Genomic DNA, 23,292 nt, shown 5'->3' with positions numbered 1-23,292 from the left:
ACAGACACCGAGAAGAGCCTTAGGGCTCTTGAAGTGCGACTGATTCAAATTATTCAGGTCCCCCGTGGAGGAGGAACTGAATTTGTTTTTGAGCAATATTGATGTCTGTATCTCATGAATGTTTGTTGGTATGTGATGAGTATGAAAGTGTGTGCACTCTGTTCATTTAAACTGGGGCATGTTTGTTTATGTGTTGGGATTCTTGGACAGTCACAGACTACGCAGACAGTCAATTTCAATATCAAAAGATTCGATTCATCAACTCAGTCAGTTAGTTTATTGGTCGGACAATATGCCACCGCATATCAGGAGATTCTGGCTCTGCAGTAAGTGGTCATTATGGGCATACTGGTATGTGAATTACTCAACAAAATGGTACTCTTGTTTTTTTTCCTGTGTTTGTGTGCGTGTGTGCGTGTGTGCATGTGTGGACTCGATTGACAGTCATTTCAAACTGATGATTCGCGCTGACACATGTATGTGTGTGTTTATCCACTGATACTGTCTGTTGGTGTGTCTCTTGATACTCTCGGTCATTTGTTTTGTTGTTGTTGTTGTTGTCGTTATCGCTGGCCTGTGATTGGTGGAGATTAGTTCCCGCTGCTTCCGCAGCATTGGCCGCTTCTGCTCTGGGGGGCGGTCTCCTGCAGGTCCACGCCCCTGCCACGCCCACCTGCTCCAGCTCCCCCTTGCGGCTCGTTCTTCGGCAGTTTCTTTGCTGGAGAGGGATGAATGACAAGAGAGAAAATAATAAATAATAAAACAAAACATTTTGAAATACAATAATGAGAAAAACAAAATATTTCACATGAGATTCACGTGAGCAAAAAGTCAAAATGCTAGTCCTTGACAACTTTTCTTCTTTGGAAGATGGAAAAAATCACCTCAAAATGACTAAGAAGTGGCCTGAGATGACCTCAACAGTTTCTGAACTGAAAACACTCGTCTTTTCCCCCCTCCGAAAAGTCAACAAAGACAAAGTCCGCAAAAACAGCTGTGTTCCCACAGAAAGATGTTTAAGCACGATTGTTGAAAAGACTTAGGTTTGATGAAGGTCATTCTGGTGAGACAAACACCTTTTTACAGAGTTCCCACGCCCAGTCTGAGTGGCTTTTCATTTTCTGGAACAGCTTTAACTTCCCTCACCCGTCAGTAGTCTTTGCTTCACTTGACTACTGCACAATTACAAACAGCTCCTATGAATGCAGGTGAGAGTCATTATGAATGCATTCAGTACTTTTCTCCTCAGCGATGCATTGCTTACAGTAAAGGTATGACTGGACAAAAGTGTAAGGTCACATGGGCTTGGCCAACATCCTGCTCTCTCTGCAAAGGTGTGAAGCACAGCACACCAAGCTGAGATGAGTGCAATGTGGTCACGTTATTGACAGGGCCTCCAGTCAATAACAAAACACAGCGTGTTCTGCCTGCAAGCGACTCTTCGACCATCACGCCACTGAAGAGTTTAAGATCCATAGATTCCACCTGCTATCTTATGTGTGCTAATCGCCAGGTCATCAACCGTCAATGTCAATTCTATGCAACTTAAAAATAATCTTGTACTCTAATAACCAAAATCTGAACTCTCGTCACTCTGCTTTTAGCTGCGTTAAGTTGGGTCAGTCCAACAGAAAATAAAGTCGCGTGCACTGCAGTATTCTGTTGCATATTCACATTCAGTTATGTTGTATGCAGTTAGAACCGTTATACAGAACATTCACCTTTACTTACAGGAGCACATATCCCAGATTCACCAATTAAAAATACCTGACTTGTTTATTTCAGAGAATTGAGAATACAGGTGGACGACAGACAAGGCAAGACCTACTATGCCTTGCTTAGATAAGCTCAGAGCTTGCCAAGTGTTCTCATGTGCCTTACCTATGGCCATGAAAATCTCGTTGACGTTCATCGCTGTTTTGGCAGAAGTTTCCATGAAGAGCAGGCTGTTGTCGTCTGCATACGCTTGTGCTTCCTGGAGCAGAAGGGAAGAAAGAAGAAAGAAGAGAAAAACATGGAGTTTGAGTCAATCATTGTCCTCCTGTCCTTTTCAGACATCTCCAGCATCGTGGCGCAAGGCTAGACATTGAAGTTCTTATGGCTTTCGATGCAATCGAGATTTTGAATGAAAAGAAGTTGTCCAAAAGCCCCCCCATGTGCATTGTTTTCTCCATGGAGGTAGGATCACACGAGGACATAGGCCACAGGGAAGGACAGGAGGACAAAGACTGACATGCACCCAACATCAGGTTGTGGAAGAGCCATTGAAAAACTCACGTCTGCCAACGTCTACACCAGGGGTGTTCAATTAAAAGTCAATGACGGCAAGTTTTTCAAATTCCTCGCGGTAGAAGGGCCAAACGTGGCAGAAAAGTGCACGTAATAAAAGCCTATATATATATATATATATATAGCACGCCGATGTTTTCATTTTGTTCAGACCTCATGTGGCAGGCCAAAACCTTGCAATGCAAGGGCCGGATCTGGCCCTGTGGCCACCAATTGAATAGGCCTGGTCTACACAAAAACAAAAAAGGTGAGGGAGGAAAAAGGAGAAAGAAGAGAATAGCAAGACGGACAGAGCACAGAAGAGGAAGAGCAGGAGTGTGTACCTGGAAGTCTACGGCTCTCTTGTTGGCGAGGTCGGCCTTGTTTCCAGCCAGTGCGATGACTATGTTGGGACTGGCCTGCCTCTGGAGCTCCTTCACCCAGTTCTTTGCACGAGTGAATGTGTCCTGGAAACAAGCAGATACAACGGTGTGAACAAAGTGTGACTCCTTAACGGACAACTTCAAACAGATAAATTCTCAATTTTCGCTAATTACGGGAAGAGAGAGCTTTCCTTTATCCCCTGACAGTATGCAGTGCATACAAATTTGTCTTTGGTTTTTTACAGTTTATGAATCCAAATCCTCCCTCCCCGTGAATTAACGCATATGGTCTGTGGTTCCCACACAGACATTTTAGATGGCACTCTTTTATTGACTTACAATTCATCTTCACTTTCATTCCTTCCAAACTGCCAAGAGGCCAACTGTTAAGTAAAAATGCAGTTATACAACATATGCACGAGTAATTAGTCACATAACATATGAAATCAACTAGCATAAAAAGGTGAGTGGTTTGGTGCAGCGCGTTTTGGTGCAGCGCGTTAGAATCAGGCCTGGGTCATTTGCCATCCCTACCCAGTCTCTCTCTCCACATTCACTTCCTGTCACTCTTCGCCGTCCCATCCAAAATAAAGACGGAAAAAAAGCCCATAAAAATACATTTTTAAAAAGTGGTTTGACTCCTGAAGGAGGCAGTGTTGGCAGTAGAATAGGCGTCCGAGGCGTGCCATGTGCCTACAGCACAGCTGCTGGACCATGTGTCTCTTTTTTATAAAGGGACAAAGGCCACTCGGAGCGGTGGCTATTAAAGCAATAATCAACTTTAACAGGTGCAGTTGCCACAGTCTGCTGACCACAGAATCACATTCCTGCAGGTAGATGTGCATGTGACGTGTGTGTGTGTGTGTGTGTGTGTGTGTGTGTGTGTGTGTGTGTGTGTGTGTGTGTGTGTGTGTGTGTGTGTGTGTGTGTGTGTGTGTGTGTGTACGTACAGTACGAGAGTAGCCTTGCTGAGAAACTTCTTATACAGAGTTACATGCAGAGTAGATGGAGCAGGCCTATTTAACCAGCAGCCCTGAAGTCGAATAACCCTGACAGAGAGATGATGTCTTGACGTACAACTACTTGTAGGCCTACTTGTTATAACTAGTGAATCGACCTGATACTGCCCGAAACTAACAGGCTCATCTCGGAGTCGGTGTGTGTGTGTGTGTGTGTGTGTGTGTGTGTGTGTGTGTGTGTGTGTGATGGTGAACTGCTTACTGTGTTGGTGATGTCGTAGACTACGATGGCTGCCTGTGCCCCTCTGTAGTACATGGGCGCCAGACTGTGGTAGCGCTCCTGTCCCGCCGTGTCCCAGATCTCAAACTTTACCGTCGTGTCGTCCAAACAGACCGTCTGTGTGAGAAAAGCGGCTGTGGAAGAGGGGATGGGGGGGGGGGGGGGTGGGAGGTGAGTGGAGGTGAAGAAGAACAAACAGAACATGAGAACAAACATACATTAGAGTTGTAGCCATGTACGGTAAACATTGAACAAAAACAACTTGATATATCAGTTTCTGCAATGCAAATAGTGGCAAGTCAATACATGCGCTGCCTACGCCACACTTTCCAGACCACTCCTGAAAACGAAAACAAGTCTTACAACATAACTGCAAGAATAACTTGTCTCCATTATAAGGCCTTACATATCTCAATCTAACACCACAACGCTCAAGATTGAACGTTTAACTGTGGAAATTTGAAACACAGAAAAAAACAAAAAGCACTGCATTTCTACACACACGCGCGCGCGCGCACGCACACACTTCAATGTATGCAAAATGCAACTGTTGCATCCGTAGTCTTCTTGACCATCTTCTCTGGTTGGCATGGAAACAGTGAAGCACACACCATGAAAAGAGAGGTAGCAGATGAAAAGTGGAGCCAGTTCCCGATTTCTCTGGAAACAATATTTGTATTGCTCCTTGCCTGACTAGAAGCAAAGCCTAAGGTGCGATCAGGTCCAGGGGGGGTTGTTGATTCAAAGAAGGTTGAAAACTACTGTCCTATGAGGTGAAGTGTCCTCTTTCCCCTGTTCCAGACCTGAACCAAAACCAAGAAGGTGAGGCCAATCCAAAAGCAAATCTAATCCAAAACCTGCTGGTTAGGGTACTGGCACAATTCTAAAACTCCCTGAATACAAATCCTAGCAATGTGGGGAAAAAGTGCAATGCAACAGTGCAATGCAACCTTGGCTTAACCACACACAGCAATGGCAAATTTGTAACACTAACTGGGTGTCATTCTGGGCACATTGATGTGGGGGAAAAGTCCAAGTTCACTGACATTTAGCTTCTCATGTGTTCTTAACAGGGGGAGATGTCCAGCTTAGCAGTTTCCCCAATTTCAGGATGACGATATTCCCAATGTTTCCAATAGTCTCTTCAATAGCACTCAAGAGAAACATAACTACATTTTACCTTGAATCTTAGGTGACCCTCTCATAGATAACAAAATGTAAACTTTGAGAGGCGCAGACCATGTACACTGAATGGTGCAGACAACACAGACATGTACTACACGGCAGTAACATGTTAATATGGTTTCATGGGTGGGGGGCTGTAAGCCACAGAACAGCTCACAAGTACGTCAAGGCTTCACAGGTTGGCCTCAGCTCTCATCCAACACTCACAGCAGCAGTAGCACTGACACAGCAACAACTGCTGCCCAGCTTGTGTTGGAGGTAGTGATGGGATTTGAGCCGGCTCTTTTGGCTCCCAAACGGCTCCCTACATATATGTTTAAATTATTAATAAATTAATAGTTTTAATTTTATTTTACAACATTTTGTTTCATTATTGACATTGTGAAGCACTTTAGGCAGTGTATGCTGTGCAAAAGCCTTTATGAATAACACTTTTATTATAATCAGTCGTTAAATAATGACTCAACATACCCAAATACAAAGTACCGGTATATTAAAAAGGTATTAATACGGGGGGCACTGTGGCGCAGTGCGCAAAGCCCCCCACATATGGGCTTGCATGCCCATGGGGACCCCGGTTTGAGTCTGGCCGGGGTCATTTCCCAATCCCACCCCTTCTCTCTGTCCCACTCGCTTCCTGTCACTATCTCAGACTGTCCTATCAAATAAATGCATAAAAGCCCCTAAAAATATATATATTTTTAAAAAAGGTATTAATAAAGTATTTCTGAGTGTATCTGTAACACTTGCGCTGTAACCACTGGCACTTTTAGAGGATACAGAAGAGGGAGGGCGAGAGAAGGACAAAAAAAAAAAAAAAACGATTCCCAAAATAATTCCTAAAACAGCTCCCATTGCGGAGCCGGTTCCCGTCGTTCACTTCAAAGAGCCGGTTCTTAGAGCCGTTTCGTTCGCGACTGACACATCACTAGTTGGAGTAGGAGGCAGAGTGTGCTGCTGCCTGCATGAAATCTGATCTATTGCTTTCTGCCCTTACTTCAGATTGAGCATTAGCCCAACCAAACAGAACCAATAGGGTCCATGAGAAGAGGAGGTTGGACACACACACACACAGAGAGAGAGAGAGAGAGAGAGAGAGAGAGAGAGAGAGAGAGAGAGAGAGAGAGAGAGAGAGAGAGAGAGAGAGAGAGAGAGAGAGAGAGAGAGAGAGAGAGAGAGAGAGAGAGAGAGAGAGAGAGAGAGAGAGAGAGAGAGAGAGAGAGAGAGAGAGAGAGAGGGGGAGAGAGAAGGTGGCTGGCTGGCTGGAAAGAGGAGGCAGTGTGTGGAGGCCCATTCAAACCCGATGGAAAAGACGGACACACATGAAGCATTTCACACGTCCTCCTTTCAAATGATTTTGTCCGTACTGTGAGATGATACTGAGGAGATTACAATTACAGATAAAACGGATCCAGACAGAGAAATACAACCGGAAAAAGCACACTTCAAGATAAGAAAGTATTAACACATAGAACACATGGACAGAAAGAAAGACGTGAATTGACATGTGTAAATGGGTGTAAATGGGCTTCAAGGAGAGAGAGGATCAAGAGAAAAATAGAGAGTGAATGAGAGAGAGAGAGAGAGAGCGCGAGAGAGAGAGAGCGTGCGAGGGGATTGAGAGATAGAGAAGAGAGAATGCACAAGGGAGCAGTAGCTAAATGATAGAGGAAAAACTTGTAGGCACTCATGAGCAGTGGGGTAATCTTGCAGACTAGAGAGATTTGTGCTTGCTCAGCCCTCAGTGTCACATGATTTTTTTTTTCACCCCCTCTCTCTTTGCTAACCAATAAAGCCTCACGCCCTTTGACCAGCCCACTGAAGACGACATAATGAGAGGAAAAAAAACAGCAGCGTAAAGGAAGACGGGGGAAAAAAAAAGAGAACGGAGGAAACTTGCTGACACTTTTCCTTTGCCAATGCTGGTGCAAGCATCCAGTATCCTGTCGTACAGCGCCCAGCCCTGACGCAGCGTACCACATCCTTCACCGTTTCTTTTCCTCTACCTCTCCATTTATCTTGGGATGCATCCGAAACCTGTAGCACTGCCTACTCACCTACCAGTAGCTACAATTCATCGCCCTGACCAGTAGTTTCTATGTAGAAATACGGCCACTAATAAGCACAAATCTGATGTACTGCAGCACGTCATTTACATAACTGGGGGCTGCCCTTGATGGCACTCATGACCAATGGCCGTACGGTTGCCGGACTTCTGAGACAACGAAGTAACCATCGTTTGCCTACTGCAAATATGACCGGATATAGAAAGTCAGCCGGGTACAGTTTGCTTCCTGGTTGAAAGCTTACTAGGGTATTCGGGTGTACTACATAGGCGCTTCCTTATTTTGTTGCCTTCTACATAGATTACATTAGACATAGCTGACGCTTTCATCCAAAGTGACTTACATTTTTATTTCATTCTAAGTACAGGCTACTGGTTACAGTCCCTGGAGCAGTGCGGGGTTAGGTCCCTTGCTCAAGGGCACTTCAGCCATGGAGTGGGATAGGGAGTGGAGGGGTGGGATTTGAACCTGCAACCCTGTGATCTAAAGCCCATCTCTTAAACCACTAGGCCATGGTTGCCTGGACAGGAAGGCAGCAGGGGCTTCCAGGTGCACCCTTAGTCACCCCATGACTCTGGCCCAATTCGAAACAGGGAAGGCAGCTGTCCTTCCAGTGAGCTAACTGGACATCGAGTCATGAAGTGTGGATCGAAACGAAAAATTGCTTTATTTCCTCTCTCGGCAGTTGACTGCATTTGTGGGCGTAACGAGGACATTTCGAGGATACATCAGATGCTGACTTCGCTGCCTTGGTACCCAACATGCTGTGCGCCACCTCCCTCTCAACCGGAAACCTGAAAAACAAACATGGCTACTACCCAAGCTACTACCTTATCATACTCTTTATTCTGACACTTATGTATGTAGATATTGACAATCGAATGCATAAATCAACATTGTAGTATCTAAATATGCTGTCGCTAGATCTATTTATAGCCTATTTTACGATTCCGCCGTCTGACGATCATTCACCGTTCAAATAGCATGCGTAAGCTAAGCGCTAACGTGATGAACGTAACTGCCGCCATAGAATCGCCGTAACATCAAATGCGCAAGGCGGCGCACTCGTTAGTGCCGTTCGTAACGGCTGCCTCATCAGCTAACTTGACCTATCTGATCAGTGACATGTTTATGTAGGAGGAGAGTCATCGAGTCACTACCTCCCGTTTCGAATTGGGCCTCTATCTCCAATCCCCATCTCTCCTAGCATCCCAATCCAGGAATTCATTTCTTTTCAGACCTGCTGCATCCAGTCCTACACATCTGCCCTTGTTCTCCCAATTACCTCCTACTACTCTCATGCATGTTCCCGATCCTCCTCTCATCCCCAGAAAAGAGCCATCAGGGATGGTGTTCCCGTGAAGAGGTGGCGTAGTCAGACATCCAGGAAGGCGTTCACTGGACACCTACAAAGAACAGCCGTTTCACCTAGAGGTGCAAGTTATGCATCCAGGAAGCCTCCATTGTTGGACTGTTTCCTTCCTCTGCACAGACAGAACTATTGACACCAATGACTGCCTTCCAGGCCGTGTGTATCTGTGTCTGCGCATTTGTCCCTGTGTGTGTGTGTGTGTGTGTGTGAGAGTGTGTGAGAATGTGTGAGTTGAGTGAGCGAGAGAGAACGTGTGTGTGTTCTTTTAGTCGTCATGTGACAGGCCTTGAGGTCGGATCTGAGGCCGACACAGCGAGAGGTGATGTCATCGACCTAGACAGCCCTCAGAGACTTCAGCAAACATCACAGTTCCTCTTTTGATAGAGCTCCCGAGAAAGTGAACCGAGCTAACCCTTATCTGACAACGCGCGCACGCACACGCACACACACAGCAAATACACATAGACTGACAACCAATACTGTACAGAGGATGCATAGACAAACAAACATGCATACAAACGCATGCACAAAATCTGGCCAGAGCAGGGGCAGCCGTGGCCGAATAGTTAGGAAGGCAGTCTTAACACATTGAATACCAGGCGTTTTTGTAATTTTAGCTGTAGACTCTCAGCCAATTTCATCAATTTTTGTCATTTTTTGAACAGTCACCGACTATTTTGTCTTAAACCTACAGACACATGTCAGGGCTTGTTCGAAAGCCCAAAATCTCAGGTTTCTGTATGTGAATACGATTTGTTCCTAGCATATTCCATTCCGAAGTTATTCAACTCTAAGCGAGCATTGGTTTAGGTAGAAAAAGCGTTTTCCCACATTCGAACGGAGAAAAAGCCTTTTTTGTCACAGGTGCGCTATTTGACTCTTCGAGCTTAAATTGAGGGTCTAAATGCATTTTCACGCCCGAAGAGCACCTCCACTAGCTTCCAAGTACACTATTTCGATACAAAAATCACCTGGTCAGGCTATTGTTCAGAGCCACATCATCTGAAGTCCTAGCTAGCTAATGTCACTTGACTGGCAGTTTTCGTTCTGTAGATAAAAGTAGACGTGCCAAAGTACTCACCCAAAATTAGGTTACTTCCTGCTGTGTTGCATGCTGTTTTTCATTACAACCTTCCATTTTACACCTATCTTCATGAAAGCAAAACTCCTTCTCCTCCCATCATATGTTTAGGAATAGGCTAGCTAGCAAGGCACTGACAGGACATGTTTTGATTCTCTAGGAAGTAACTTGAGACGTGATGTGACGTAATCAGGAAGTGGTTTGATTCGCTAAAATAAAACTCAAATACTGTGTGTAATAAAATGCACAGATGATGAAATATCCAGATCCTGACTTTGTAGGAGTTTTGACTTTGTAGGTGTTTTCATGATCTATGTCAGTTCTGTTCATCACATAATTACGAAAATCACACAGAATGTGCATTAGAATGTGTAGATTCAGAATCCATAAAAAAAAAAACCCGGTAAAAACTTAATTTTACAAAAGTAGATTGCCGAGTGCGTCGCATCATCAGCTATGATTATTTCCAGAGCGAGTAACCACAGCTGATGATGCGACGCACTCGGCAATCTACTTTTGTGGACTTTTGTGTCAAATAGTTGGCTTGACCGTAACTGTAGATATTCTCAAGGTAGTAGCTTCACAAAACACATTCTGCAGACCTTTCAAGAATACATGAAGGGCTTTGGACACTTCGGTTTATGTGTGGATACGCTCAACTTATTACGAGGTACGTGTGACGTTGTTTTGAGGTGTGCAAGACTTTAAAATGTTGTGTTTTTGAAATGTGTGTAACCGCCGAGAAACGATGCCGCAATCTATCATATTGCATAGCTGATATGGCTAACGAGGCTAACGTGATATTATCAAACTTTCTCAAAACGCATCCTTTTGCCTTGATTTTGCTCTAGAGTGACTGTACTTCACCCCAAACATGCAAAAATGAGGCAAACTTGTTCCAACTCCGGATAAATCCTTTAAGTAAGTTACATTTCCGCAACCACCTCGCCTAGCGATGGATTTCTAGCAATATTAGCGGACAAACTATTAATGGAAAAATCTAGCAATATTAATGGAGGATTTTTTTTTACAAATCCACAGGACAGCAAACACATCTACTAACCATACCAGTGAATACTATTACTGACCAAATTGTTGAATTATGTTAGTTGTTAACCTGTGGATTTCCCATTTTTATGCAATGGCCCTTTTGTACGCGACCCCCCTAGGGGTCCCAACCCCCAGTTTGGGAACCACTGATGTATGGGAAGCGCTGAATGTAAGGTGATGGTCTCCCCTGTATGTGCGTACCTCCGATGGTGCTCTCCTGGTACTCGTGGAACTGGCCCTTGACGAAGCGCAGCACCAGGCTGGACTTGCCCACGGCAGACTCTCCGAGAAGCACCAGCTTGAACTGGCAGATCTTGTTACCCGCGGCCGCCCCGTTGGTCCGCGCCGGTCCCCCACGACCCGCCATACTGCCAAGAGGAGGAGAGGAGGAGCAGGAGGAGGAGGAGGAGGCCTAGCCCCTGGAGGAGGAGAGAGAGGAGCTGGGCAGAGTCCTGCGGAAGGGTGGGTGGGTCACGCTGGATGGGGTCAGGCAGGGGTGGTAGAGGGAAAGTTGGTATTTGGAAAGGGGGACGAAGGCCTGCGTCTGGAGAGTCGAGCGAGCCTCGAAGAAAAGGTGGTGGTAGTGGGGGGGGGGTCTCCTCGCCTGCTACACTGGGGCTGAGGCTGGGTCCGACTTCAGAGAGGAGGGCAAGTATCAGGTGTCCTGGAAAAGAGAGCAGGGAGGTGGGGGGAGGAGAAAAAAAAAAAAGATATGATGTTATTAACGCGTGAGGGGACACACACGTTCAGATTTTCAGTTCAAGTTCAATTACAACAAAAACATTCATCACTATACTGTAAGTTATAATCTGACTTGTGTTAACATTTCAATGTGAAGAAGTAGTCATGTTGCCAGATGCAAAGGCATGCTCTCAGAGCATCACACTAGTATTTGACCTCATAATCATGATGTCATTGGGCACGGGCGGGCACGCGCACACGCACGCACATGGCGCGCGCACGCGCGTACACACACACACACACTCACACACTCCCCTGGCACCACTTGAATGCTGCTTAATTAGCCTAATCACAACACAATTATAGCTGGATAAAAACATAAGTAACTGATCTGGTGCCCTTGGCCTTATCTGCACTACACTGCTCCGATGGCTGCCTAACGACAAACAACCCTGACTGGCCCACTTATTCTGGCCCACATCCACACATCGGAACGCACAAACACGCACGCGCACACACACAGACGCGCATGCACGCGCACGCACTAACACACACACGCATGCGCGCACGTACACGCGTGCACGTACACGCGCACACAGGAAAGATGTCAGGATGGCAGAGAGGAAATAAGAGGCGCCTTATCATTTGATCACGTTTGCAAACCAAGACGAGAAACAAGGGGCGGAGGGTGGAGGAAGTGTGTCTGAGGACTTCCTTCCAGATCGGGATCACTAGCATCTCTCAGGCCAGTGAGCAACAGAGCGCAATGACATTCCAACCCAGAACCACCCAGACAGACCTCACACCTCAGCAACACCTGGCAGAGGACTCGTGGTGGAGAGAGAGACGAAGGAGGAGGAAGAGGAACGGATGGAGCAACTGCAGAATGCAGAATGGCAAAATGAAGTGCAGGGCATGGAGAGGCAAAATTTGGGGTGGAAGGTGAAGCGGTGTTGTGCATGGCATGGTATTTTGGCCGATCACAGACAGGACAAAACTCTAATCTGTATTGCCTGATTATCATCGACTTTCAAATCTCGTACCGAGATGTCGGTCTGACCAAGAAGATAACGAATACCGGTTCCCAAACGACCATGTTAACCTGCCTCCCTCGTTTTTCTGCTTGTCGAACACCCCATTTTCAGGTGTTGTTTATGACCTTATAGGCTATGTTTAGACAAGAAACCGATCATTTTAAAATATAAGTTTTTCTGATATTCAATTTTGAATTTTTCAATGCATCATAATTCATATTCTTAAGGTTGTTGTATACCATGCTGTTTGTGTAATTTGTAGAGCCAGAATAGAGCTTTCAAACAACACCTCAGACATCTTTTTGTGACTTACACTGACTGATATAATCAAGGCTGAATGTATAGTGTCCTACCCTCATATGTAAACCTTTGCTAGTCTGTTTCTCCATTAATATTGGTGGCAGATTCACACAAATGCAGTTCTGGGGTGCTACCTTGCTACGAAACAGGCACACCAAGTATGATTGAAATCTGTGTCGGTCGGGTCCCAAAGTGTCCGATTTCACGTGAACTGACCCAGTTCTTAATTAATGAGAATATTGTTAACCATATTGTTGGTTTATTTTGGTGCACATCAGTTTTTAATTAATTCAAATATTTATTTAGTTTTGTTCTACATTTCCTGCTAACCTGCCACGCCCCCCCTAGCCCCCGCTAGCACCCCCTCGCAGCCCCCCAGTGGTCCCCGACCCCCACTTGGAAATCCACTGGTCTAGTGGTCAAGGAGATGGACTTTAGATCGGAGGGTTGCAGGTTTGAATCCCACCCTTCCACTCCCTACGTTACACCATGGCTGAGGTGCCATTGAGCAAGACACCTAACCCCACACTGCTCCAGGGACTGTAACCATCACCCTGTACAAAAGAACTGTAAGTCGCTTTGGATGAAAGAGTCAGCTAGGTGATATCTGCATGTAATGCATAATCAAACGTAGATCCATTAAACCTCATCAGAATGTGTTTAGCCCATACGTTCAGGAATCTAAATGTTCCTCAACACGGTTATCCAGCCACCATAACATAACACATGCAAAGGGGCTGGTTTACCAGGCTACCGAAATCTGTGGCAGGCAGGCAGGAAGAGAGGAGCCCTGGGGTGAAAAAGGAGAGCAGAGGGAAAGGCGAACAGAGCAGAGTAGAGCAGAGAGCACAGCAGAGCAGGCTTGAGGTTGGCACCAATGTCTAATCCACTGCATGTGACTCCAGATCAGGAAAATCAGACAATACACACACACACACACACACACACAAAATCGTCAGAGAGGTCCACATACTCGGCCTGCAACAAGACACGGTGCATAGCAATGTACTTTACAATAACAACAACCGACATATACAGGCATCAACAGTCAGATGTTTTGATTTCACCCCAAGTGGGCCGGATAACTAGGCCTGTACAACAGATTGGCAAACTCAGGCCCGCCACTGAGACATCTCATATGGCCCACAGAGCCTTTACAAGAAAGACAAAAAACAAAAAAACAAAAGCAAAAGTGACGCTGTCATCCAACGTTCTGAAATTGGCTACCCAAGAGAAGGGTGTTGAAGGCTTGAGATTAACCAAGTACATATGCTACTGTATTCACGGCAAACTACATTTCTTGCTATTGACATGGCAAGTTGCTTGCACCACCCTTCAGCCACCCCCAGTGAACAATATTCTAAACCCAATGTAGGGCTGGGCGATATGGAAAAAAACCTATATCACGATATGGATTACTTTACATCACAATAACGATATACATCACGATATAGCACAATAACATACGTTTTCAGTTATTCTCTTTATTTGCTCTTTATTTTTTCATGTCGCAAAACAACCTTTCTTTAAAATGGATCTTTTTATTGTTATTTTTACAGTTACATGAACTTATAGTGTGTATTGTGACAACATGAAATGTAATTAAATGATATTCAATTGTATACAACTGATAAAATTACTATCATGATATAAATGATAGGAGAAAGGTCACGATATACACTTTTATCACGATAACGATATATATATATATATCGTCATATTGCCCAGCCCTAACCCAATGTGGCCCTTGCTTGGGCTGAAATACTTGCCCAGCCCCTGGCCTGACACTGTAGAGCCCAAAAAACGATAAACAAGCTGTTCCTTAATTCTGTGTTTCTTCAAAAGCCAATAATAGGACTGGTACTGATTATGGATAATGCCATTTAACAAATGGGCTTTAATGATGATGGCAGGTTGTGGCATTATTACAACATTTGCTCAATATACAATCGCACTGAATGGGACCATCACTTTGTGGAGTGGCAAACTCTACTCTGAAGCAGTAGCAAAGGAATGCCAATGAAAATGGCAACAGAAATGAGACCCAAGAAGGACAAAAAACAAGGAAAAGTTTAGTACGCTTTGATCTGTCAGGTCAGCGTGAGATGACTGAATGATATGAGAGAGAGCGAGAGAGCGAGAGAGCAAGAGAAAAATGAAACCTTCTGATGCTGACCTCATATCAGTATGACATTTCACTGGCCAAACCTCCAGGTTAGCTTCTGTATGAAGCAAAAAAACAAAAACAAGAATGCCTGAATATAGCCTACTCGTGGGCCTGGGAGAAGCAACAGTCCTGCTTCAATCAATGCACAGTGATTTGTCCACGAGACAATGTCTGCAACATGAGGAGGCCATTACAGCTAGAAATGCTCCAGCAAGGGCAACAAATTCAATCAGGACCTCCACCGTCCCAGAATGCATCACAGGAAAGCACAGATCCGCTGAAGAATTAATGGTCTACCAATGGAAGTGGGTCAGCAAAGGCAGAGCGCGAGAGTGTGTGTGTGTGTGTGTGTGTGTGTGTGTGTGTGGTAGGGGGGGCTACTGTATAGAGAGAGGGAGATAGAGAGAGAGAGATATGAATTATTTATGCTCAACTCCCTACTCGTTAGGGAGGCACTTAGTGCAGACAAACACAGACAGACGAAACAGCTTGAGGTTTGGCTGCCCTCTCTGCTTCAGACTCTGTGTGTGTGTGTGTGTGTGTGTGTGTGAGAGGGTCTTCAAGTGATGATCACTCACCACTACTATGTCATTACTCCAGTCAAGTGCCTTTTCTTTACAACTACTTGAAACATATGGTACCCACGCACGCTACCCACAGGTCCTCCTGAGCCCTGTTTACAAGCTTTTCATTCACTCCAATTTACCACACACACACGCACACGCACACGCACACACACACGCACGTTTTGACGAGGGGGCAAATCCTTATTTTGCAAGTCTAGAAATAGAGCCACAATGTTCAGGCAGCTTCATGCCATTTATTGCCGAGTTGCAGAGGCAGGCAAAAACTTGACCTACAATTCAGGGCCAGCACTGAACACCAAGATTCTCTTAGCACTCCAAGAAAGCTCCCAACATACACCTCGGCCGCCTCGCTAACAAAGTTTATCTTTCAGTGATCCGGGAACTAGTATGAGTTTGCAAGGAGAGGGCAGCCACTTATCTAGACTGGTCATATCTCACAGGTGTTCATGACCCAGTTGTTTGGTGTGTTATCATGCAGCTTCTAATAACTGTGATTGGTTGTAACAAAAAAAAGAAGCAAAACAAGTGTGCTTGTGGTAATGAAAGTACAATGAAATTTAAATGAACTTGTGACAGAACTGGGCTGAAATGAGACATGAAAATGCAAATAATCTCAAGTCATGTTGACATAAAATTGATCACCTTCATCATATTGATGTATCAATTTATTCACCATGCTGTAAAGTGTACCATTTAATATGTTTGATCTCTCCCTTGAAATATATTTTAAATTAATAGAAACCTCAAAGCAGGGCTTAGCAGTTAGGGCCATCATCAAAAAGCAGTTGGATTTGGCAGAAATGACAAAAGAATACCAAAAGGAAATGGGGAAAAAAGCAGACCGCTGAAGTGGACAGATGAACCATGCCTGATGAGGGCAACCACAAACATGATCCTTGCCAGGCATGCTGCCTGGTAGGCTCTTATTCAATCACTATCATTTTAATGCATGGAGAATCTCTCTCTCTCTCTCTCTCTCTCTCTCTCTCTCATTCCTCTCAATCTCAAATTGCTACATCTTTAGGCTTCTGTGAATGCCGTGTTCTTTGGCAACATAGAAATTGTAAGCACACTTTTTAACTGAAAAGCAATTCAACATTTTCATTTAAAAAAATATGTCATTAAGTGTGCTACTTCAGTCTAGGATTCTTAGAGCATACAGACCCAGGTCAAGTCTAAATGCAACATCAAAAAAATCCATTGCTGGCAAGTGGAGCTGAGGGGAATGGGAGAACTTAGGCATTTCCTCTTGAGTGGGTGAGTGTACGCCTAGTTTGAGAGTGAGTGAGTGACTGCAAATGTAGATAAAACGACAATGACACAGCAAGGAGGAGGGTGGAGAGAGAGAGAGAGAGAGAGAGAGAGAGAGAGAGAGAGAGAGAGAGAGAGAGAGAGAGAGAGAGAGAGAGAGAGAGAGAGAGAGAGAGAGAGAGAGAGATAAAGACAGACAGACAGTGAATTATAATAATATCGGTCAGGACCCACAGGCTTGGCTGAGGGGCGATAAGAAGGCATCTGGGTGAAGCAGAGAGGTTGGGTTAATAAATATGGACACACAGGGCTGATAAAAAAACAACAACATTGCCAATGCTTACACAAAGCCAAGCCAGCAAGACAACTAACTCCCACACATCAGGGTGTGGTCCGTGGGCTTAAAAGCCATTACGCATTATCTGGGTACCTATGAGCCTGAGGCTGAAACAATTGTGTGCGTGTGTGTGTGTCTGTCTGTCTGTCTGTCTGTGTCTGGCCGCTACTCAAGATTATTTTTGACATTTCCTGTTTCTCAAAATGGCCAGGCTACTCACTATCTGGTGATCTCCACTGAATCGGCTAGTCCAAGCCAGGGGTCTCCGCATTTATGGTGAAATGATCCAACCAAATGATTTGCTCATTAGACGTCAATGTAAGGCAGCCTCCATTCATCGGGTCTCTGAAAGCATGTGTGTGTATTCACACAAGACCCAGAGGTTGCTGTATTCAAAATGGAGGCGACATCGATATGGTATTGACCACAGAGATCTTGTAGGGTTGTCGATTGCAGGCCTCTGTTTCAGACAGCAACTCTGAAACTGAGACCAATCTATACCAAATGACCATCAATTTGGCAGGTGCATGCCCAAAGTGGTGCGCACGCACACGCACACGCACACACACACAATTATCCACATACAAGTCTACAAGTAGCCTACTAGCCTAGTTCTTGCCCATTTCCTAAAGCATTTCAGCCAAGCTGCTACAGAAAACTGTTGTTCATTCATTATTACAACATGATCACTTCCTCCCTCTCGTCATTGATACACTTGGTAACACGCGCAGGCCCATGTCAAGGTTCCAGCAGGGCACTTTCACACACATTCCTGGGCCGCCTATGCTGCCCATGCCATCATTATGATTCACAGCTGACCACTGACTGCACACACAGCAGAGCTCCTCCTCTTGACAAGCTCTGCATTCAGGCCTCATTCACTGCTGCACTCCACCTCTGACTCATCCATTTATGTGGCCGGCCGACCGACCTCCCTCCCTGCCTGCCTGCCTGCCCTACTGACACTGGGCTTCCAAACAGTGCCGGGGGCTGGGGCGTCACAGAGGATGTAGCCCATGTGGTGATGGTGGAAGTGAGACAAAGGTTTGCCTTTGGACAGAGAAAGCACCAAGCTTGAGAAAGAAATACCATGGTGGTAGTGGTCATTGTGGGCAGGTGTAATAAGTCAAGTCAAATGTTTGTATAGGCAGTTCAATGTGGCAGAGGCAGTTCGATATGTGTTACAAAAATAAAGTATGTGTACCGCCCAACTCTCCCTGACATAACTCCTCCATGCCAAGGGTCAACCACAGCCTGTCTAGGCAGTTCTGCAACAATAGTAATAAAATATTCACATTGTTGACAAAGGTTAGCCTACGTATAACCACACCATGTCATGGTCACCTCTCCATCACTTCCACACAAGTGTAGTCTGAGTTTACATTTTATGCTGTACAAAGAGTGACCCATCTCATGCTACAATCCGTGCGCTGCATACTGGCAAGCATGTTTCAAAAACATTTCCAAAGTAAATCCAAACGATGACTCAGCTGGTGTGGCCCTGTGACAGGATGCACCCAAATGCTTACGCCAATAACGTGGAGGGTTTCGCCTGAAAAGTCACAGGACGGGTTTTCGCCCGCATAGACAGCTACTTTGCCATCACAAACGGTAAATCTAAATTGCGACATATTATTGCACCCCTACACAGGTCTCCTCAAAAAAAATCATAAAAGGGTCTTACACGACACCACCTATTGTTTGAGGTTGACTGGTGGTTTCATAAATGAACTGTGTGGTTTTAGTACAATTTCAGGGCAGAGAGGCTAAAGGAGCGAAGTTCAAAATAAAGTGAACGACTGTAGTGCTAAGTGTGAAGTTTTAAGACCGCTGACATCGACGTCACCTGACAGTCAACTAGTTAGCAAGGTTCCATAAAAATGCTGATATCCAGCTTGCTTGCTAACGCCATTGCTAACTTCTCACTCGTGTCTTTTCAGCCATTGATGTGCGCAGCTATTCTGGACTTTACGGTCCCATTCACTTCAATTCATTTTTTTGGCGTTTTACATATTTCGGACCGTGCGGACGCCGCTGTACTCGTGCGAGGAAAACAACAATTGTCTCGGGTGCTAAACATGGTCATGGAACGGCTTGCTTAACCAGAATGGTGTGTGTTGTGTCATTTCGAAGATAATTAAAGAAAATCTTATTACAATGGGATTTCTCATAGGCATGGTTTTGCATGTCTCTTATCTCTTTTCATGTTGACTGAGCTATCACCGTTACAAGTTTACAAGGTGCACAGCGCACATATGTATGCATACAAAAAGGAAGAATACATTTCACAGTGTAATTCTGCAAATAATTCACTTCAAAGTTAAGTGTTATTACATAGGCACCATGGTCATCAATGTGTGTAAGAACAAGTGAAAAAACAAATCGGTCAGTTTGTCAAAGAGGAGATGGTAGATATGCGCACCATAGTACAAAGTATGCATCACACCATGCTTCTGAATGATATGAAGGAAAAATACTGACGGCACATAGCCTACGTCTCTTTCCTCAATAATGCACATGCCACATATCACTCAAGCAATCTTCATTAGCTAATGTGGCCACAGGGGGGCGATATTGTAGGGCACGCTGAGACATTCGGATTCAATTTAACTCACTATTAGGCTATATAACAAAGGTTGCATTATAGGCTAGGCTACTACATATAGCCTAGTCATTAATTGGCAAACAATTCATGTTGTTTCTATTGTAATGGGATTGCTACATTCATGAAGTTTCCAATGTCTTCCATCTCCTCTGTCTTTTCCATGTTTGTAGGTTAAGAAATTAACAAACAAAATCTTAACATTGTACTGCATGTTTTAGATGGGCCCATGTACAAAGTACTTCAAGTCTGTCTGTAGGGCACATCAAGGGTCTGTGAGAAAAGGGTGCTTGCGCTGCTGACAATGTGTAAATGCTTCCATTACATCCTATAGGCCTACATATGATGGCTACAAGAATTTCTGCAATGTGTTGTGTTGTTTTGAAGAAAATTGAATAAAATCTTATTATAGTGGGATGTCATTTGCATGATTGGACAGGTTTCATATCTCTTAGCATGTTCACTGCGTCATCACCATTTCATCTTACAATGTGCAGAGTGATCAGAACTTTCTGTAATTCTGAAAATAAGTAACTCTGAAGTTAACAGATCATACCACATATGTAATAAGTAGTGCAAATTGAGAATGATTAATTTCTCAAAGCAGACACTGTGGATGATATGTAGCATAATACACAGTATGTGTCGCTATGTGCTCCTGAAAGATATGCTGAAGACATAGGTACTGAAGGCACAAATATTTATTTTCCCAATAAGCCTTATAATGTAGGCCTATATCAGGAGTGAGGTTACATACACGTGAGTAAAAGTTGAATGCTGAGTGACCTTGAACCCACAACTTATGGTATGGACAGCATGACTTCATCCACTAAGCTACCACAGTTTCATAAGAAATGTTAAGACCAGAAAGATATGTCGTCGTTGTGCATTTTAACACAATAAATCATATAAAATATATTTTCCCTGCACCATTACCTCATTGTCTGAAGTATGATGAAGAAATGATTGTAGGCCTATATGATTTTTTAGTGCTGTGTTAATGTGCACAACAAGAAGTTTTCTGGTCAAATAAAGTTTACTGAAACTGGTAGCTTAGTGGATGGAGCCATGCCTGCCATTCCACAGGTCGTGGGTTCAAGGCCCCTCAAAGGACAGCTTTTACACCTCACTTCTGATAGGCCATGATTAGTCTAATTCAGTAAATAAATATTTGTGCGTACAGTATTTCTTCAGCATATAACTCATGAGCATATTTCGATGAATACTGTGTATTATGGTGCATATCTACCGTCTCCTCTTTGACAAACTGACCGATTTGTTTTTTTCACTTGTTCTTACACACATATTGATGACCATGGTGCCTATGTAATAACACTTAACTTTGAAGTGAATTATTTGCAGAATTACACTGTGAAATGTATTCTTCCTTTTTGTATGCATACATATGTGCGCTGTGCACCTTGTAAACTTGTAACGGTGATAGCTCAGTCAACATGAAAAGAGATAAGAGACATGCAAAACCATGCCTATGAGAAATCCCATTGTAATAAGATTTTCTTTAATTATCTTCGAAATGACACAACATACACCATTCTGGTTAAGCAAGCCGTTCCATGACCATGTTTAGCACCCGAGACAATTGTTGTTTTCCTCGCACGAGTACAGCGGCGTCCGCACGGTCCGAAATATGTAAAACGCCAAAAAAATGAATTGAAGTGAATGGGACCGTAAAGTCCAGAATAGCTGCGCACATCAATGGCTGAAAAGACACGAGTTAACTTCGCGTTATGTTTAACAAATACAAACAATCGGCACGATTACACCGATTAACAAACACACACACTCACGGGGAACTGTCAATTCATATATTACATAGTTTTAGTGTTTGGTGATGCAGTGCCTGGTCGGCGTTGAAAGCTAAAAGCTTCCCAGCTAAGCGTGTCAGGGACTCGAACTAGCCAATAACCGAGACTGAGCAGAGAACCTCCAACCTCGAGAATTATTGCCGTGCAAGCGTAAACACAGCATATAAGTTAACATTTGTCAAAAAAGAAAAAACGTCTTTTCAAGTAGCCTTACAGTACATATTTGAATCTAAGGTTGGCGTCACATCTGTGGAGGCATATCGTTACCGATTCGGACACTTTCACCCTCGTCCATCAGAACGTTATCATAACATCCTTTCGACGAAGAAGGAAAATAATCGTTTCCGAAGGGCAACGTGCAGTGGGTAAATAAAGAGTCGATGGCAACATCTAACACAAGAAAAGAAACGAAAATCCCACCTGACACCGAAGCTGCAATAGAATAACTCTCCAGAGCGAGAATTAGCAGGCCAGGTAGGCTACCACTGGCTAAAAAGCCGTTGGTTAGCTATCTTTGCTCCCGAAATGTTGAAATGTTTCAGTTTGGTTCGTTGTGGAGTGTATTTACTGACACAAAATGCATGCTTTTTTACATCACGAGAATTGACATCCTAATGGTTGCTCTGGTATCTAATCTACCAGTTGACCAACCGACAACACATCGTATTGCCCGTTTGGTCTGTCTCCCAGTGGCTAAATATCAGGCTGGCGTTTGCTACACACAAACGACGTGAGAAAATCTCTTCACAAGATAGGAATGGGTGTCCATGGACAGGTTGCTTACCTTTAAAATAGTTTGCTGTGGGTCCTTTTTAGGCTTGTGGCTTCCTTTTGTATGCCCAAACCTCCTCTGACACAGCCTCGATCAAAATTTCCCTTTCGCAGCTCTCAGCGACTCTCTCTGCATCATAGGCCCGGGCCTTCTCTTCCGCCTACATCAAGACAAACTTCCGTGATCTTACTTCCTCAAAGGTGGGGTTCCGTTTGATTGGCAGTCTCAGTAGTCAATAAAGGCAACAAGTTACTGTATGATTTTTAGATAAATTATGAGATACATTTAGGCCTAGTTATTATACTTTCTTTTTTGTAACTATAACCACAAGCAAGGACTTGGCTCATGATTTTGACAGTAATATAGGCCTATGTGAATCTTCACAAAAAAGTGTTTTGTAGGCCCACTAGCCAATAATTTTGAACATAGGCCATAGGCTTTCTTTTATAAAATAAACACCAACGCAGTACATTCACCAGTGGTCAAATACACCTATTCTGTCACGTACCAGATGAAGAATAGCCTAGGCTACCGCACACAATTTCCTAGGCCTAAAGCTAAAACTGGACATTTGCTGGTCATTGTTAGGAGGCCTAAGGCCTATAGAGTAGGCCTACATTAGAGTCTTAATTATTGATTCCCAGAGGGAAAGATGTGATGGGCTAGCTAACAGGCCTAATAGCGTGCACAAATGCAACGTCTCCCATGTGAACAATGGATATTTCAAGGCATATCATGCATGAAGGCAGGTCAAAGAATGATGTTGTTGACTGAGCTGGGATATGGGTCTAAGACAATGTTTGATTTCTGAGCTTGCCTGAGTTTGAAGTAGGCTATTTGTATGCCTCTAATATAATAGTTTATTGTAGTAGCCTATTTATGAAATTGTGGTAACAAACCCATGTCACCACAGGGTGGCACTATATACTCAATACAAAAATGGAGATGTCAAAATACCACTAATGTGTACAGCGTTTACAAGGAATATTCAGTCATAATGTTCTATCCCAGCTCCATAGGGTTTAGCTAATATCCCCATGGATGATATTGAGCAGTACGAGAAGAGTCACAGTTGTTATTTTTGGTGTATG

At 44.1% G+C, this 23,292-nt stretch overlaps 1 protein-coding gene across 1 annotated transcript; it reads right to left on the bottom strand.

The window, feature by feature from the left end:
* Nucleotides 1-258: 258 nt before the first annotated feature.
* Nucleotides 259-22,362, bottom strand: LOC134435979 (ras-related protein Rab-5C). The gene is made up of 6 exons (XM_063185012.1): nucleotides 22,214-22,362; nucleotides 10,846-11,308; nucleotides 3,873-4,024; nucleotides 2,613-2,735; nucleotides 1,882-1,975; nucleotides 259-718 (listed from the first exon to the last, which is right to left on the bottom strand). The coding sequence occupies exons 2-6, from the start codon at nucleotides 11,009-11,011 to the stop codon at nucleotides 591-593; spliced, it is 663 nt and encodes a 220-aa protein (XP_063041082.1). The 5' UTR covers nucleotides 11,012-11,308; nucleotides 22,214-22,362; the 3' UTR covers nucleotides 259-590.
* Nucleotides 22,363-23,292: the final 930 nt, after the last annotated feature.

This window comes from Engraulis encrasicolus, chromosome 2 (genome assembly GCF_034702125.1).
Source record: "Engraulis encrasicolus isolate BLACKSEA-1 chromosome 2, IST_EnEncr_1.0, whole genome shotgun sequence".
Lineage (NCBI taxonomy): Eukaryota > Metazoa > Chordata > Actinopteri > Clupeiformes > Engraulidae > Engraulis > Engraulis encrasicolus.
Note: the sequence above shows the minus strand (reverse complement) of the source record. Positions and strands in the feature narration are given on the sequence as shown.

What these genes read in the sequence shown, in the direction of transcription:
- LOC134435979 (XM_063185012.1), bottom strand. Translation starts at nt 11,011, where the DNA reads ATGGCGGGTCGTGGGGGACCGGCGCGGACCAACGGGGCGGCCGCGGGT. An exon ending in AGAGAGCCGTAGACTTCCAG is followed by an intron (nt 1,976 to 2,612) that starts GTACACACTCCT and finishes CTTCTGCTCCAG; the next exon opens with GAAGCACAAGCGTATGCAGA. An exon ending in CGAGATTTTCATGGCCATAG is followed by an intron (nt 719 to 1,881) that starts GTAAGGCACATG and finishes ATCCCTCTCCAG; the next exon opens with CAAAGAAACTGCCGAAGAAC.